Source organism: Phasianus colchicus, chromosome 12 (assembly GCF_987193195.1).
Source record: "Phasianus colchicus chromosome 12, bPhaCol1.hap1.1, whole genome shotgun sequence".
In the NCBI taxonomy this organism is placed as follows: domain Eukaryota; kingdom Metazoa; phylum Chordata; class Aves; order Galliformes; family Phasianidae; genus Phasianus; species Phasianus colchicus.
This window is the reverse complement of record NC_143447.1, coordinates 20,534,286-20,551,704: the sequence shown is the minus strand read 5'-3', so window position 1 is coordinate 20,551,704 and position 17,419 is coordinate 20,534,286. Positions and strand designations below refer to the sequence as shown.

The 17,419-nt window shown below is 62.9% G+C and overlaps 1 protein-coding gene across 2 annotated transcripts; it reads left to right on the top strand.

Moving 5' to 3' along the window:
* Positions 1 to 3,718: 3,718 nt before the first annotated feature.
* FURIN (furin, paired basic amino acid cleaving enzyme) lies at positions 3,719 to 15,541 on the top strand. Of its 2 annotated transcripts, XM_031587979.2 has the most exons (16): positions 3,719 to 3,867; positions 5,345 to 5,714; positions 8,535 to 8,633; positions 9,196 to 9,291; positions 9,400 to 9,528; positions 9,779 to 9,855; positions 10,202 to 10,290; positions 10,469 to 10,641; positions 11,404 to 11,616; positions 11,704 to 11,804; positions 11,888 to 11,991; positions 12,078 to 12,195; positions 13,075 to 13,254; positions 13,333 to 13,457; positions 13,708 to 13,824; positions 13,896 to 15,541. In XM_031587979.2, the coding sequence occupies exons 2-16, from the start codon at positions 5,535 to 5,537 to the stop codon at positions 14,462 to 14,464; spliced, it is 2,370 nt and encodes a 789-aa protein (XP_031443839.1). In that variant the 5' UTR covers positions 3,719 to 3,867; positions 5,345 to 5,534; the 3' UTR covers positions 14,465 to 15,541. The 2 variants fall into 2 exon arrangements, with proteins under 2 accessions (XP_031443839.1, XP_031443838.1); XM_031587978.2 differs by lacking the exon at positions 3,719 to 3,867 and having other exon boundaries at positions 4,351 to 5,714.
* The last annotated feature ends 1,878 nt before the right edge of the window (positions 15,542 to 17,419 follow it).

Here is a 17,419-nt window from a genome sequence, read left to right as displayed (position 1 = left end):
CCGGAAGTGAAAGCGCCCCGATCCGTCACGAGCGGCCGGAAGTGACGATTGGCGTCGAGGTCATTTCCGGCTGCTCGCGGGGGCGGCCGGGGCTGCGGTGCGGCTGCGGTGCGGCGAGAGCTGCCGTTGGTGCTCAGAACGCGGGCGCCTCGGGGTCAGGAGGGATTTTCCACTTTGGGCGCACGGCCGCGGTGCCCGTCACCCCCCGGCACGCCATGATGTGGTGCGGAGCGGCCCGCACGTGGCCCCGGCCCCGGCCCCCTGCCCGCTCCGTGTCGCTGTCCGGGGTTCCTGGGTCTGGCCGCTGTGTTCTGGCCCCTGCTGCTTGCGTGGCAGCTCCTGGAGCGGTGCTGTAGGGCTGAAGGCTGAGGGGGTTAGCGTCGGTGCTGCAGAGCTCTCCCTGGGGTTTTCCCCCTGCCTTCTGGCTGCCATGGCTTCCTCACAGCATCGGCTCAGCAAGGGGAAAAGGGAAGTGCCCACAGGCACAGCCTCTTCATGGAAACGGGAGAGGTTTTCTGTAAGCAGCGTGGTGCTGCCCACGTCAGTGTGCCTTTGCCTACCAGCTGAGTTTCGCAGGAAAGCAGCCCGGGGCAGATTTGTAAGAGTTGCCCATGCGGTAGCACCCAACCACAGGAGATAAGATTTCTCTCGAAGCTGGGCAAAATTGGGTCACCAACCACTACATCAGTTTCTGCAGTGCTGTGGTGCCTTCTCAAAAGAAAGGAAGAGGTTTTATCTTCTGGGAAGTCAGTGCGGGGGTGCCAAGGCTGGCAGTGAGATGTTGCTCCTGGGGATTCACCTCAGCATTCCCTTGTGCTGGCAGGGTGGGTCCCCCTGGACACAGCAGCTCCTGAGTAAGCCCGACCCTGCCAGTGCTGCGGCAGGAGAACAGCTGCCATTGACCAGCCCCAGGAAGAGCTGTTGGCTGCTCTGGGATCCCTGTGCTTCTGCTGTGCGTGGAGCCAGACCCCAGTGCTGCAGTTGTCCCTGCACCCTGCAGCTTGTGCTGGGTCCCACTGCCCCAGGCACTGGCAGCTTTGTGCTCCTGCAGCAGCGGTGCTTGGGAATAGGCAAGTCTTTCCTGGTGTTCCTGGCCTTGACATCCTGATGACAAGTAGAGCTCCGTGCCCAGCTCCTGCTCTGCTCTGTCATCAGCTGAGATATCAATTTTGTGTAGTTATCACAGCGTGTTCCCACCTAATAGTTCCTGTGTCACCATGGCAAGGAGCGAGCTTCAACATATGACTCAGTGAGTGAAACAATTAGGCACAATGGTTACAGGAAAGCATAGGAATTGCACACAAAGCATATTGTGTCCTGATCAGGTGAAGCTAAACTCAAGACCTCAGCAAACAGGGAAATGCTTTTCCTGGCTGGCTTCAGTGCTCTGCCGCAGGGGTTTTGATGCTGTGACAAGAAGCAGCCCTGACCCTTTGGTGTGCTTCTCTGCCCCTGTGTCACAGAGCTGCAGCTGAGCTGCAGGAGCCACATACTGCTGTAGTAGGAGCGAGGGGCTGGGACTGGCAGAGGTGGTGGGTGGGCTCTCTGCTGGTAGGGCCCTGCAGTGCTGCCTCAGGCTGGCTGCCAGCAGCGCTGAGAATGCCCCCAGCCTGCTAATGCCCATTGGTAAGGGGGGTCTTGGTGGGTGCGTGTGGGCTCTGCTGCCTGTCCTGTGATCACAGTGTGCTCAGAACTCTTGCAGCACACTCAGGTCAGGTGAGCATCCTTTCCCCTGGATGGCTGCAGAGCGGATGGGGGCTGGAGGTTGCAGCTGCAGCTGTGATACTTCAGCAGTCTTGTGGTGGTTGATGACAAAGGCAGAAAGCAGATAAAGTTACAGAGACATGCTGTGCCGCTGCTGTTTGTCTGCGGGCTGCACTGCTGGGCAAGGTCATGGCTAGATCCCTGGCCTCTCCGTGAGGCTGCAGCCCCATGTTGTGTCTGGGAGTGCTGTGAGAGCTGAGCCTCCCAACCCACCGCAGCCACATGCAGCACAGCCCCCGCGGCGGCCCTGACTCCTGCACCCCTCCTAGGAGCTGCTCAGTGAGCACTGCCTGATCGAGCTTCCATTGCTGCCTTCTGCTTGGTTTTCTCAGCTCTCTGTGGGTGTGTGAGCCTTCCTACCTGATCTCCCTGCCCTGCTGTCCACTTTCTCCCAGTGCTGTGGTGTCTCCAAGCCCACTCACAGGTGGGGGTGCCTGGAGCAGAGTGCTGCCTTCTGCCAAGTGCCAGCAGCTGTATCACTGTTGGAGGTTGTGCAATCTGTAACCAGAAACACAAGCATTGACCGTATTTTTCCATGAAAGTGGGTTTCTATTGATTACTGTGTGTGGTTTGGTGAGGGAAGCCTCGGGACACTGTGTGGCATGGGACATCATTTGTGGCATACACTGCTGTGCCACCCACTGCTGGCGAACCCCAGGGCATGCTGAGGCCTCCAAGTCCAGGCCACTGAACCAGGGGAATGTTCAAGAGGAGGGTCTGTGCTTCCCACAGGTGCTGGCCCTCCAGGTGCGTGGTGTTATTTTTGGCAGGAGTGGCTGTGCACATCCAAAGCCAACAGCTTGTGCAAGAGAGAGGTACTTCCCGCTCCCCTGGAGCGCTGAGATAAGGCGGTGGGACAAGAGGCCTTTGTTGACTCCACTCTGATGTGTCATGAGGGCCACATGCCCATGGTTTCATCCCCACCAGCCTGCAGCTGAGGCTCCTCAGCACGACTCTGAAGCAAAGCCATGGTGAAAGGCTGAGCAGGCTGTGGGGACTGCAGGACAGGCGGCTGTGTGGGGTCTCCTCTCCCTCTCAGGTGCGGGGTGGATGCGGAGCATTGCACAGTGGCAGCAGGGCACTGTGGACCCAGTGGCAGCGGTCATCTGGACCCATACCTGGTGCTGTGCTGTACACCAGAGCTGCCCTGCACCATTAACCCGGTTTAGTGAAGAAAGCGACCCTGTGCCAGATTTTCTGGGCTGTTCTGAGCATCACAGTTACCAAGGTGACTGCTTCCTGTGCGATTGCCACTGCTCCGCGATGCGATCGGGGTATCTCGGCGACTTCCTCCTCTGTCAGGAGATATAAGGGCTGCTCCTGTCGGGCGCCTGCAGAGCCTTCTGCAGCAGGGAGCATCCAGGTCAGTCCGGGGCCGCCGCTTTCTGCTCTGGCGCTGCCTTTGGCACTGCTCCTGGCACGCACTGCCGTGCACGGGGGGCTGCAGCGTGGGGCTGTGAGCGCAGCCGGGACGCCGCAGCCTCTCCCCCGGGTGGCAGGGTCTCTCCTGGAAGCAGACCCTGCCGGAGGGCTCTTCTGGCGGATGGACTTTTCCAACCTCAGTGATGCCGCGGTGCTTTCCGGTCCTTTCCAGCCGAACCCCGCTACTCCTCGCTCCGCGTTCGGGCAGCGCTCCCCGCGGGACGCCGGCCGGCACGAGGCGGTTCCGCTCCCGGGCCCCGTCCGTCCGCCGCCCCGGGAGGCCGTCGGCGGCTCGGAGCGCCGGCCTCGCGCCGGCCTCAGCTGGGCCGCACGCGGGGCCGGGCCCGGGGCTGGCAGCGCCGGTGCCGTGGCGGGGCGGGCGGGGCGGGCGGCGGTGACGGCATCCGGCGGCGCCCGGCGGAGCGGCGGCCGTGCCGCGCCGTGCCGTGCCGGGCCGGGCCGGGTGCGCCGTGGCGGCCGAGCCGAGCGGGGCCGAGCGGGCGGCGCTGACAGCTGCGCGAGGTAAACAAGCGGTCCCGCCGCCCGCCCCGGCCGCCCCTGCCTGGGCCGGGCCCGGCTCCGGGGCGGGCGCTCGGGGTTTGCCCCGCGCCGTGACGCGGCGCCACCGACAGAAGGGCCCGGGCCGCCGGCGGGACGGGAGAGCGAGGCGGCGCCGCCGCGGTAAGGGCCGGGGGCGGCCGGGCCGGGTCTGACAGCTCCGGGCGGGGGGCGCTCGGGGGCGGCGGGGCGGCGGGAGGAGGAGGAAGAGGAGGAGGTGAAGGAGGAGGAGGAGGCGCCGCGGCCACCCGGAGCCCCTCGGGCGGGCGCCGCCGCCTCCACCCCGCCCCGCGCCGCCCCCGCCGCCCGCGGGGCGAGGGCCGCCCGGCCGGGTCCCGGCGATCCGCTCCGCGGCCCCGCGGGGCGCTCCGGGCCCGAGGCCGCGTCGCCGTTCGTTGCCCCGGGGCGGACGGAGCGCTGCGGGTGCGGAGCTGCGGGCTGCGGGCAGGGCTCCGGGCGGGCGGAGCCGTCCCGCCGCGCTGCCCCGTGCAGCAGCGGCCTCGGGGCGCAGCGCCGGAGGGCTGCCCGGTGCGCGGTGCCCGGTGTGCGGTGCGCGGTGCCCGGTGCGCGGTGCCCGGTGCGGGGATGGACTCCGGCACGCGGAGTCCCCTCGGGCTTTCCGCCGCTCCTCTCCGGCCGCTGTTCACCTCCTCGGGGCTCGGGGAGCGCTGCCCTCTGCGAACTGTGCTTTAGGCCGTGGCGCAGCCCCGGACCGCGGCTCCTGCCTGGCGTCGTGCTGCTGTGCTGCTCCGGGCGCCTTCGTGGGCTGCCGCGGGGCTCCGTGCCGTGCTGCGGCGTGGATCGCTCTGCCTGCGGCCCCCAGCACTGCCCGGCCCCTCGCTCCCACTCTTACGCCTCTGGTGACCTCCCCGCACCCCCAGGTATCTCCTGGCTGTGCGGTGCTGCCAGATGTGATAGTGCACCTTTTTCCCGGTCCCTCTGCCTGTTTCCTCCCTGTTTTGGAGATGAGTCACGCCGGTGTCACCATGTTCTGCTCCTGGGGAAGGGCAGAGCTGTGGATGGTGATAGGCAGCATAGCACTGTTGGCCAGATTGTTGCCTGCTAGCGAGCTGCTGGGCCTGGGGCGCTGCGAGCTGAGGGCAAGGGCTTCTCCTCCTTCTGCTGTCCTGTTTTTCCCACTGCAGCTGGTGTGTTTCTGTCTGGGAGTCCCATGTGTGCCCTCGGCCGGGGAACCACCGCGCTGTGCCCGGAGGTCCCTGTGTTCAGGCATGCTGGGGCAGGGGCTGCAGCTGTTCCCCTTCCGGAAACTGGTGCTCAAGTCCTCAGCACAGCACCCGGAGCTTCTCCTTGTGCCTCCTGATATGAGGCTGGCGGGGCTTACCTGGCAGCTCCCCTCCCCGTGCCCTGTCCGTGTCAGGTGGCAGCAGGAAGCACAGACTCTATTTCCTCCACTCTTTCTGTACCCATCTCCCACTCTGCCTTCCATGGTTGTAAGCTTAGAGCGTAAGTACACATTGGGCAATAAGTGAGGTAAACAACAGCTCTGTGCCGCTGTGGAGCCCTTCTGGTAGCCCTGGAACCATGGGCCGTGGCAGTGCTGGCAGAGCCCTGTCCTGCTCTGACCCCCCCTCTCCCGCAGGCCGTGCTGCCATCCCGGTGCTCTGTGTCCGCTGCTGCCCTCCTGCTGCCATCACGGCCCCGTCCCCATGGTCTGTTGGGCTGCACAGGGGCCAGCGGGGCAGAGCGGGGCCCGGTGTGCCGCAGGGCGCTGACGTGGGAGCCGCCGCCGCCTGGACCTCGTGCTGTGGTGGAAGATCCCCGATACTCTGATGGATCTGAGGCCCTGCTCGCTGCTCCTGCTCTGGACTCTGGTGGTTGCCCTCGCTCTCCTGGCCCGAGAGGTGTTGGCCCAGCGCATTTACACCAACACCTGGGCTGTGCTTGTCCCCGCTGGGCCGCTGGAGGCCAACCGGCTGGCCAGGAAGCATGGATTCCTTAACCTGGGCCCGGTAAGTCCCTTGCTCCCCTTTTGCCATGGGAGTGATGCCCTCCATCACTCTGCTGCGGTCCAGGCAGGGGACAGCACGGCACAGCATAGCATTCGCTGCCTGTGGGAGGTGGAGGGGGGAAAAGCCCATCCCAAACTGGGAGTGCTGAGGTTGCTGTATGTTCCTGAAGGCTCGAGGGTCTGGCAGCACCGCGTGTCCTTGGCCCTTGTGCTGCCCTTCAGCAGTCCTGTGTCAGCAGGTCCCGCCACACTCAGCTTTCTCTGCTGTCAGCCAGTGCGGGAACGGGGCTGTGTCAGTGCCATCCCTGCAGCTGGGTGGGCAGTACTTGGGGAGTGTGGGACTGTGTTCCTCGTGGTCCTGGCTGTTCCCTAGGTCTCAGCTCTTCATACTGGCTGTGAGCTGTGCTCTGTGGAGCTGTGGGCAGGACACACAGCCCCGTTGTGTGTCATGTGCCATTCTCATTGGCCAGGCCCTCTGGAGCCATTGGGGTGGAGGGAGCTGGGTGCTGCCACATGGAGCCTGGGGTGAGCCCCAGGGCCAGGTTGGACTGATGGGAGCTGTGAGGTTAGTGTGAACGGTGGAATCAGCAGCTGGTGGATCAGAGCCTGTGTGGTTCTGCTGGCACCACGTGGTACGACGTGGATGCTGGGGTGAACACTGCGGCCCCGGCACGCAGAGCCCACTCTCCCAAGGTCAGGCACTTGGCTGGGCCACGCTGGCTCCTGCAGGAAGGAAGCGAGGGGTGAAATCCCAGAGGAAGTTGCACAACTTGTGGCTGCGGTGTCAGGACCTCGCTGGGAGCCAGCTGCTGGGAGTGTGGGAGGATGACCGCCATGGCAGCTGGCTGTGACTCGTCCTGCCACCCGAATGTGGCCCTGGCATGGCTGTGGGTGCAGCTTGTTCAGGGAGCCTGCGGTCCTTCTGTACGTGTTGGGAAGAAGGGTGTGTATTAGGCTCTTCAAGAAGAGATCTGGGCTCATTCTGGTGGGCCAGGTCCTGCTGAGAACCCTGAGAATGAGACATAGGGCTGAGCTGCCTTCAGCCCCCTGGCTCCCAGCCTGCCTAGTGCTGAGCCTATGGTGGAGCAGACGCACAGCAGAGCCCCCAAAGGGAGATGTGGGCTCAGCTGAGCTGGAGGTGCGGGTCTTGGCACGTCTCCGCCGCCCTGGAGCCCGTCCTGGTGTCTGTGCTGTGGGATGAGGCTGGGAGCGGGAGGTGTCTGAGTGCTCACACTGTGCTCCCAGTTGTTGTTCCCGGGGTGTTGGTGCTGCAGAACAGGACACGGCTGGGAGGGGGTGGGAGGAGCAGGCTCTAATGGCTGTGCCCCAGGGAGAGGCCCAAATCTGTGTCTGCAAGGACCCTGCCCTCCGTGGGTGCCTAGGCGCTGCCCTCAGAGGTGTGCTGTCCTGCTGAGCCCCAGCCCCACCTCTGCCTGCAGAGCCAGCATGGGCGGTAGCCGTGGGACTGTGGTCCCCTGGGCCAGCAGGGATGGAGGAGCCGGGAATGGACTGCAGTCTACAGATGTGCCTGGGGCCAGTGGCCTTGCAGAGGACCAAATGGATGGTGTCTTAGGATGTGGGACAGAGGCAAGGAATGGTCGTGGGCAGTATGGGGTGAGCTGTGCGAGTCGGCACCACTCATACAGGATCAGCACTGACACGTGGAGCAGTGGGGCTGCTTGGGGCTGGGGGCAGGGCCATCCTTGCTGAGGACAGGGACTGTGGGGATTAGGATGGTAGCGCGTGGGCTGGCAGCTCCTGGCTGTCACCGCAGCGCCTGTGCAGACCTAATCCAGCCGAGTGGCCAGGCAGAGCCAAGCTCTCCTTGCAGAACAATTGGGGCTCTGTTCATGCCTGTGGAGGGATGAGGGCATTGGGAACCAGCCTGGCACAGGGGTGTCTCACCCCAGATGTGCGAGGTGAGTGATTCCCCACCCTGGGCAGGGCCTTGTCTTGCTGCCTGTGACTCCAGGCAGGAGTGGGGGGATGGGTTGAACGTGCCCCTCCACAAGTGCCGAGGCGGGTTCCTGCACCTTGAAGAGTACTGAGAGGCTTTGGGATGAGGTGCGGCGCTTGGGCTTTGCTGCCTTGGTGTTGTGGGTGCCTCTTAGCCACACAGGGCATCCTTCCTATCGCTGCCTGGCTCAGGCTGGCTGTGGGCTGGTCAAGATGATGACACACATATGCGGAGGTCTGATAAGCACTTAGGGCTGTCCTTAAAGGTAACCAAGCTTCTGTGCTGTAACCTGGGGTGCTCAGAGGGAGGATCATCCTCTCCCCTCAGCCCTTAGCAGTCTGGGTGGTGGGGTTATGCCCTGGCTCCCAGCGGGTGGGTAAAAGCATAGCCTCTCTTCCCCACATGGCCTGCAGGACATGCGGGAATGGGTGAGGACATGGCAGGACTGGAGAGGGCTTCAGGTTTAAAAATAACCAGTGGGGAGGCCGGAAGGCATCCTGGGCCAGCTGGGGCCGTGCCGGTAGCTGTGTAGCTGCTCTGAACCTAAGCCATACTCTTATATCTGGGGGCTGAGCTGGGACAGCACTGCATGGCTCCGTAGCTGGCAGTGCCTGTCCTGGGTGGGACAACTGTGTGACCCTTTGCCCCAGGACGGATATGCAGATTAGGAACCAGACCTTCCTGGGTGCTCAGAGAGTGCCCTGTCTTAGGCAAACATAAGGAAGAACTGAGACTCAGCTCCCCCTGCCCTGGCTGCAGCTTGATTGGACTGTTAGATATTTACTAGTATTTGGGGCTCAGGGTGCCAGTGGGGGATGGGGAAGCTGGACACTCATATCCATCCTATTCCTTCTTCTGCTCCAGATTTTTGGCGACTATTACCACTTCCAGCACCGTGGCGTGGTGAAGCGCTCCCTTTCACCCCACCAGCCCTGGCACAGCCGTTTGGCAAGGGAGCCACAGGTAGGTGGGAGGGCTGCACGTGGGACCCCTCACCCAGCATGAGGCCAGCAGTGGGCACAGAATGGGGTGAGCTGCCTCGATGCTGTGCATTCAGAGGTCGGGGAGAGCCAGGGAGCCTGGCACGTGGCCAGCAAGGGTGGAGGGAGGCAGAGCCAGCACTGCTGCCTGCAGGCTGCCATGGGCACGGGACGGCCATGGCCCCCTGGAGGGTTTTCCTTCCCCTTGCTTGGGGCTCCCAGCATGGCTCTCTGGCAGGATGGAAGCCATTCCCATGCTCTGGCTGCAGCCCAGTGGCCAGGCACACGCACGGTCTGCCTGCCCTGGGTGCAGCAGGGTGTGTGGCGTGGCGGCTGCCAGGTGCTCAGTGCTGTGCAGAGCTTGGTGCTCTGCCTTGCGTGCTCCGCTGGAGCAGAGCAGTGTCAATGAGGCTGAGGGCAGGGGAGGCCAGGAGGCCCTGGGCCGTTGACTGGTTGGAATGCTGCAGCACTGGCACTGTTGGCTGCTGTCTGGGCACAAGGAGGGCAGCGGGAGCAGGGGGAGTCTCATGCCCTCTCTGTGCCAGGTGCACTGGCTTGAGCAGCAGGTGGCAAAGCGCAGGACCAAGCGAGACATTTTCATGGAGCCCACAGACCCCAAGTTCCCACAGCAGTGGTACCTGGTGAGTGTGGAGTGAGGGGTGTGGAGGTGGCAGCTGCTCTTGGCCGTGATGCTCATCACAGCACCAGCAATTGGGCATGGCTGACACTGTCAGGACTTCTTTCTGCAGTACAACACAAACCAGCGGGACCTGAACGTGCGTCAGGCCTGGGAGCAGGGTTACACGGGCAAGGGCATTGTGGTTTCCATCCTGGATGATGGCATTGAGAAGAACCACCCTGACCTGGAGGCCAACTACGTAAGTGTGGGGCAATCCCTGGGTGGTGCACAGGAGCCTGTGCAAGGCTGGTACCTGCTCACTGCAGCTCCAGAGCTGCATGGTGCAGCTGCAGGGTTTGTGCCTGCCATGGGGGCATGTAACAGGGGTGAGTCAGGAACATGCTCCCTGACTCAGCCCAGCAGTGGGGCATGTGGTACCAGCATGGCACTGGGGAGGTGGGACTTGCTGGCCAAGGCAGGCACTTCTGACTGCCAGGTCTGCCTTCCAGGATCCAGGGGCAAGCTTTGATGTCAATGACCAGGACCCAGACCCACAGCCTCGTTACACACAGATGAACGACAACAGGTGAGGGTGGCAGAGCCCAGGTATAGCCAGTCCTCAGTGGGCAGCACTGGCCCTTGAGAATTTCAAGAGAGTGTGGGGGTGATGCCCCATGCAGAACTCCCCCTCATTTTCTGATGTCGGTAATGTCCTTTGGGACTACCCAGAGCTAGCACAGACTGTGCTGTGCCCCTCCTCAGAGCAGAGCAGACACAGCTCTGCAATGCCCATTTCTGTGGGTTGGGCTTTGTCAGCCTCTCCATTTGGGGGAATGGAGAAGGTTTGGGTGCCAATCCCACCATCTGCAGTTGGTGTTCAGTACCATGCTCCTCACTGCCTATCTGAGTGCTTGGTGCTGTTCTAACTGCAGGCATGGCACTCGATGCGCTGGGGAAGTTGCTGCCGTAGCAAACAATGGGATCTGTGGCGTCGGTGTGGCTTACAATGCCCGGATTGGAGGTGGGTGCCACCCTGTCATGCGTCAGGAGCAGAGCTTGCAGCAGGTGCCTGCTCCTTCGGTGTTGCTGCCAGGGCAGCCTGTGACAGCCTGCAGCTCCAGCAGCATGGAGAGCTCTGGCCGGTGGCACCTCTGCCCCGTGGAGTGTGGCCACCCGTGATGTCTGCTCTCTGGCCCTAGGCGTGCGCATGCTGGATGGGGAGGTGACGGATGCTGTGGAGGCCCATTCCCTGGGCCTCAATCCCAACCACATCCACATCTACAGTGCCAGCTGGGGCCCTGAGGATGATGGCAAGACGGTGGATGGCCCGGCCCGGCTGGCAGAGGAGGCCTTCTTCCGAGGGGTCAGCCAGGTGAGTGTTGGTTTCCTGGGGCCAGCTGAGCTCCCCTGGTGTTGTCACAGCCTTCCCGCGGTGAGCTGTGTCCTGGCCCATCTCCGGGATCGGGCTCTGTTGGTTTTTCTGGTTCTTCCTGCACTGCAGCTCTGAGTCAGTACCCTTCCTGCTCAGGGTACTTCTCTCTCCGGAGCCGCCCTGTTCTCTGTGCTCTGAAAGCTCACATGAAGTGGGGCAGTACCTCCCTGGAGCCCCGCTGGGCCCTGCCTGCCTTTGTGCCACTCACCTCACCCCTGCCACCACCCGTCCTTCCCCACTGTCCCCAGCTGTCAGCTCAGCCTCAGCATAACCGCAGTGCAATCCTGTGCTGCATTCTGCCTGGGATTCCCCGCATGGAAACGTGGGCATGCTGCTGGCAGATCCCCACACAGCATCAGCTCTGCCCCACACGCTGTGGACAGAGCCATGGCACTAAGTAACGCTCTGCAGAGCTGCCATGGGGCTGCAGGATGCTGTGAGTTGCACACAACCATGCAGCCAGCCTGGGTGATTTCTCAGCCTAGGGCCTGAGAAAGAAATCTGTTATTGGGAAAACGAATTCTGCAGTGCCTCCGCCACCGATGCCATCTGGGGCAGCTCCTGTGGCCACTGTGTCCACATCCTGCTGCATCAGCCGGGAGTGCCGTGCCTCTCGCTGGGTCCCATGCTCTGCCATGCTCTGTGTGCTCAGTGTGCCACGTGCTGCATGGGCACCAGTGCTTACTCTGCCTTTGTTGTCAGGGACGTGGGGGGCTGGGCTCCATCTTCGTCTGGGCATCTGGAAATGGGGGCCGCGAACACGACAGCTGCAACTGTGATGGTTACACCAACAGCATCTACACACTGTCCATCAGCAGCACCACACAGTATGGCAATGTACCCTGGTACAGCGAGGCCTGCTCCTCCACCCTCGCCACCACTTACAGTAGTGGCAACCAGAATGAGAAGCAGATCGTGAGTGCCGTGAGGGGCTGTGGGCTTGGGGCACCTGGGACGGACTGGGGAAGCACGGCACCACCTTAGCGGGTCTTTTCCTTGCAGGTGACAACTGACCTGAGACAGAAGTGCACTGAATCGCACACGGGGACATCGGCCTCAGCGCCTCTAGCTGCTGGGATCATTGCTCTTGCCCTGGAGGCAAAGTAAGGCTGGGCGTGGAGCAGGGCCAGGCTGGGGGCTGCAGAGGTGCCTCATGCTGGTACCTAAGCCTCTTGTCTCCCTGCAGCAAGAACCTAACCTGGCGGGACATGCAGCACCTGGTGGTGCAGACCTCGAAGCCAGCGCACCTCAATGCCAACGACTGGGTCACCAACGGCGTTGGCCGCAAAGGTACTGGGGGCAGGGGCTCGGTGCCCACAACAGCCCTGGGGCTTAGGAGGCCTCAGGGTGCAGCACTTACCCTGCTGTCCCTACAGTCAGCCACTCCTACGGCTACGGTCTACTGGATGCCGGGGCCATGGTAAGCCTGGCCAGGAACTGGATCACAGTGGGACCCCAGAGGAAATGTGTCATCGACGTCCTCGTGGAGCCCAAGTAAGGGCTGGTGAGCCCAGGCAGGCACTGCTTGGCATCTGCCCCATGCGTGGCCCTGTGCAGAAGCCAAGAGACGCTTAGCAGCAGGAAGGGAATGGGGGGTGCTGGGCTCTGCTGCTGGGCTGGGCTGGGAAGTGCAGAAATGCTCTGGACGCCAACCACTACAGCCGGGCTGGGCAGGGTGCAGCCAGCAGGCTTCTGGGCTGGGACGCCGTGGTTTTGGGAGCAGCCAGTGCGAGTCATCACCAGACAGAGGGGCTTTCAGGGGTCAGACAGAAGCTCCTTTTACTCCTGCTTGGCCACCACCACAGCACAGCATCTGCCGAGTCCCGAGTCCCGTCTGCGGCCAGGGCGGTGCCAGGCCTGGGGGGCAGGCCCTGGGCTGGGGGAGGCATGGCCCTGTCTCTGCTGCTGCCCTGCCCTGTTCCCCTGGGTCTGGGCCCTGTGGGCAGGCGCCAGCCCCTTCCCTGCCCACCCCCGCTCCGTGTGGCCGCATCCCGTGCCAGCAGCGGGGCTGGCAAGCTGCGGGCCATGGCGGGCCGTGCCTGTCCATCCCTGGCCGCGCTGCACGGGGGTGGAGCTGCCCCTGGCTGCTGAAGAAAGGCCCCATTCACAGCTGGCACAGAGTGCGATTTAACGCGTGCTCAGCAGAGCAGAACCCTCCTTGCTCCTGGTTTCCTGGGAGTTGGGATGTGCTGCTTGATTGCTGCTTCCTGCCCCATCCTAGCGGTGGAGAGAGACTGTCAGCTGCCTCGATTATCTCCAGCTCCACCACTTGGTGTGGAGCTGGAGAGCAGCTGTGAGCTCCTAGGGGCACGTGAAGCCCTGCACACTGCCACAGCCTCACTGGGGGCACTGGGTCACTCTGTTCCTTGGCAGGGACATCGGGAAGCGCTTGGAGGTTCGACGGAAAGTTGACGCCTGCTTAGGGAAGGCCAACTACATCAGCCGGCTGGAGCACGCACAGGCCCGGCTGACGCTGTCCTACAACCGGCGGGGGGACCTGGCCATCCACCTCGTCAGCCCCATGGGCACCCGCTCTACCCTCCTGGCTGCCAGGTCGGTGCCTGGGCAGTGGGATGGCAGCTGGCAGCGGGTGCCCAGCTGTATCACCCGCACCATCTCCTCTCTCCCCAGGCCCCATGACTACTCGGCTGATGGCTTCAATGACTGGGCCTTCATGACGACGCACTCGTGGGACGAGGATCCTTCCGGGGAGTGGCTGCTGGAGATTGAGAACACTAGTGATGCCAACAACTACGGTAGGGTACAGCAATGGGAGCAGTGCCTGCACCCTGCTGGCACCTGGTGCTGTTCAGTGACCGGGCTGGGGAGGAGACAGAGCTGCTTTGGTTGGGGGGGCTCTGAGGTGGCCTGTCCCCCGCATCCCATCTGTGCTTGTTCATGGAGGTGTCCCCGTGGCCCTTGTGCTGCCCCTGGTGGTGTTGGTGCCCGCCCTTTCTGTATGAGGTCCATGGGTGCACTGCTGCTGCTCACGCCATGTTGTTCCAGGCACGCTGACCAAGTTCACGCTGGTGCTGTATGGGACGGCCACTGACCCCCCTGGACTCTCCAACCAGCTGGAGAGCAGTGGTTGCAAGACCCTGACCCCCAGCCAGACCTGCGTGGGTGAGTGCAGGGTCCTGTGTGGGTATGGGTGTGCGGATGACCCCCTCTGTGCTGACCTTTCTCTTCTTCAGTCTGTGAAGAGGGATACTACCTACACCAGAAGAGCTGCCTGAAGCGCTGCCCCCCTGGCTTCGCACCTGGCGTGCAGAGCACACACTACAACCTGGAGAACAGCATGGAGCCCATCACACCCCAGCTCTGCCTGCCCTGCCACCCCTCCTGCGCCACCTGCACGGGGCCCGGCCCCAATCAGTGCCTGACCTGCCCCGCGCACTCCCACTTCAGCAGCTTGGACCTCTCCTGCTCCCACCAGACACAGAGCAGCCGTGCATCCCCCGCCCTGGTGGAGGGTGAGGGGCAGCCTGAGGCCCCCCCTCCAGCCAACCCACTCGTCCTCATTGCCAGCCTCAGCTGCGTTCTCATCGTTGTCATCTTCATCACTGTCTTCCTGGTGCTGCAAGTGCGCTCCGGGTTCAGCCTGCGGGGCGTGAAGGTCTACGCCCTGGACAGCGGCATCATCTCCTACAAGGGGCTGCCCTCCGACATCTGGCAGGAGGAGGGCCCTTCCGAGTCGGACATTGAGGAGTGCGAAGTGCACAACGAGAGGACTGCCTTCATCAGAGACCAAAGTGCCCTTTGATGAGCCCTCTGCCCCTCCCTTCTCCTCCCGGCACCATGGGGCCAGGGCAGGCGAGGCCGAGGGGCCTGGACTCTGCCCCCGTCCCCCTCCGCGGCATTCTGGGCTCCCCACCGCTGGAACCGTCCTCAGCCCTGCACTGTCCCCGTCCCAGACCATCTCTCACAGCCTTGTGTCCATGCTGTGCCCTGTGCTGGTGTGTGGCCAGACCCTGACGCTGCCTTCTGTGCTGGCAGCCATGTTCCTTACCCTGGGCCGGTGGTTGCTGGGGGCCACACGTGGCTGCGGGGATGGGGGCTGGGCGCCCTTGTTGGTGTTGCCCTGACTGGGCTGCCTGAGGCTCCCCACCACCTCCCCAGGGCCTGACTGCCTCCACCCGCACCCTTCAACAGCAATAATGGCCAGGCCTCAGCCCCCTACCTCCTTGCCCACTGCTGCCTGTCCGACCACAGCCAGCTGAAGCGCAGATCGGAGCCCAGCGATGGAGGGTGTGGGCATGGCAATGCCTTCCCCTGTGCCCAAGGCTGTACCCTCAGTGCAGAGAGGGTCCCCCGCTCAGCAGCAGCCCCTGTTCTGCCCCAGGCAGGGCTGTGGGGCTGCTCGGTCTGTTGGGCAACGCTGATGCCCACTGCACCCGGCTCTGACTGCGCCCTGACAGGGCCGGGCAGAACCTGCTGTGCTGGCAGCCCCGGCCCCACTGCCCCGGCCCCGATGTGCCTTTCCCCCACTTGGTGACAATCCGTTCTGTTCCCCCCCAGAACCCTGGGCACCCCCCCATCCTCAGCCCATTCCCTGCATGGTGGGGGTCGGTGCCGCCCGCCCCTTTGCCGTCCACCACTGCTGCACACCGGGGCCGTGGCACAGGCTCCTGCCTGCCCCATGCCAACCCTGGCCCATGGACGGAGCTGCTGGCGGGGGGCCACAGGACTATTTTTCTATAATAACTTTTTGGTGCACAGTAATTTTTTCTTGTAATTTAATCAGCCGGGAGCTGCCTCCTGAGCCTGTTTTTAATTTAATGGATGTGGATATAACGCTAGAGAGACTGAGTTATTAAATGTTCAGAACTATGCAAACCAGCTCCGCTGCCTGTGCTCTGTGTCCTGCTGCCCCGAGGTTGTGGGGGGTCCTGGGCAGGGCTGAGACACCCCCCCCCCCCCAAGCTGGGGGCTGAAGGTGTGCTGGCACTCAGGCAGCAGTCATCCCACTCACCTGAGTGATGGGAAGCAGCTGCCGATCATAAACCCGTGGTGAGGGGAGCTAATTTTGGCTGCAGCGAGGTGGGGCAGCAGGCTGCAGAGCTCACGCTGCAACAACGTGCCCAGTGCAGCCCCTTCAGCTGCAGCACGATGCCCATGGGCAGCCTGGGGTGTCCCCAGCCCTGCTCCCACTATGGATGGGCTGCGTGCTGCAGGCAGAGCCAGACCCAACCTCACTGTGCCCTTGGTCCCAGGACAAGCCCTGAGCTGCATCCCTCACATGCTTGCATGGAGGCAGCTCCTCTGCAGAGCCCCTCATGCAGTCCTGGCCACAGCATCTTCCTGTGGTCGTGAGCAGTTCTCTGTTGTGTGCACAGGGCTGCAGGAGCTGCTGCCATGACTCTGTCCTCTCTCTCCTGCCTGGAGCTGTGCTGCAGCCACGCACCTGCTGTCATCTACAAAGGCTGCAGAGGACTGAGCTGGTGGCTCCAGGCAGGAGAAAGCGGGCACTGCAGGTGGGATGCAGCCATTGGCTGTGCAGTGCCTGTGCTGCCCCATGCAGCAGAGCAGCACCAAGCTCTGCTGTGAAAGAGGGGATGAAGGATGTGAAACTGAGTGAGATGCAACGCAGCCCGCAGTGACCTTCCTGCTGCAGGCAGTGGTCAGGGCTGCTGGAGAGCGGGGCTGCCTGCAATCATGGTCACGGATAGGGCCCTGCAGCTCAGCTGTCCTCACAGACATGGCACAGTCAGATCCCAGCCCTGTGGAGCTCAGTGCCCAGTGCCAGCCCCATGCCAGCAGGGACAGCCTGCTCCGCGCAGGAGAAGCCAGGTAACGCTGGGCTGGGATAAGTTGTGAGCTTAGCACAGCACTCACTGAATGTGAGCAGATGCTGCAGATGTCCAAGGAGCAAGTTGTGCACGTGGACACTGCTGTACAACCAGCAGCTCAGAAAATAAAACTATTCCAGGATGGGCTTTGGGGTCAGGCAGCGGTGGCTGGAGGTAGGTCAGCGTGTGCCACTGCACAGAGCAGCTGAAGTGCTTCTGCTCTGACCCTGAAATGTGCTGTGAGAAAGGCTGTGTCCAGAGTGACCAGAACCAACAGTGCCCAGGAGCTCCAACAGCATGGCACACCATGCTGTGCTGTGCCATGCTGTGCTGCTCACTGCTGAGCTTGATGCATTGTAACGTTTTTGTCTTCCTTGGTTGTGATCACCAAGGCATTGCACAACCATGGGAAGGCAAATCAGGAACTTCCTTACGAAGCAGAAACAACTTATATGTATCTTGCAGGTGACCACAGTATCACCTTGGGGCCAGAAGGCACTGCTTGGCAGAGGAGGGGGTTCCAAATGAGACTGCTGGGCTAAGCTGCAGCTGGAGCACATGCAGCAGTGCTGAGGGGTGAAGCTTTGCAGTCTGCCCAAGGCTGCAGGCACCCTGGGCGCATCACAGTGTGCTGAGGCACAGCTCCATGAATGCCCATGCACGAGCTGCTGTGTCTGAGGGCCACGCTCGAGGGGTGGTGTTAGAATGGTCCCCTTCCATAGTGCTGCACAGAGCCCTGGGTGCCTCACCAGCCCCTGAAGCAGGGACAGGGAGAGCGGCTGCAGGCACAGGGATGGCTGAAAAGGCTTTCTGGGTCAAACCCCTGAGGGGCCTGGACTGAGGACAGGGTCCACAAGGGCAGTGCACTGCAGCCTTACCCAGCCAAAAAAGATCCCTGGGGTCCTGCAGGGCCAAATCCTGCAGAGAAA

What these genes read in the sequence shown, in the direction of transcription:
- FURIN (XM_031587979.2), top strand. Translation starts at nt 5,535, where the DNA reads ATGGATCTGAGGCCCTGCTCGCTGCTCCTGCTCTGGACTCTGGTGGTT. An exon ending in CTGACCTGGAGGCCAACTAC is followed by an intron (nt 9,529 to 9,778) that starts GTAAGTGTGGGG and finishes TCTGCCTTCCAG; the next exon opens with GATCCAGGGGCAAGCTTTGA. An exon ending in CCCCAGCCAGACCTGCGTGG is followed by an intron (nt 13,825 to 13,895) that starts GTGAGTGCAGGG and finishes TCTCTTCTTCAG; the next exon opens with TCTGTGAAGAGGGATACTAC.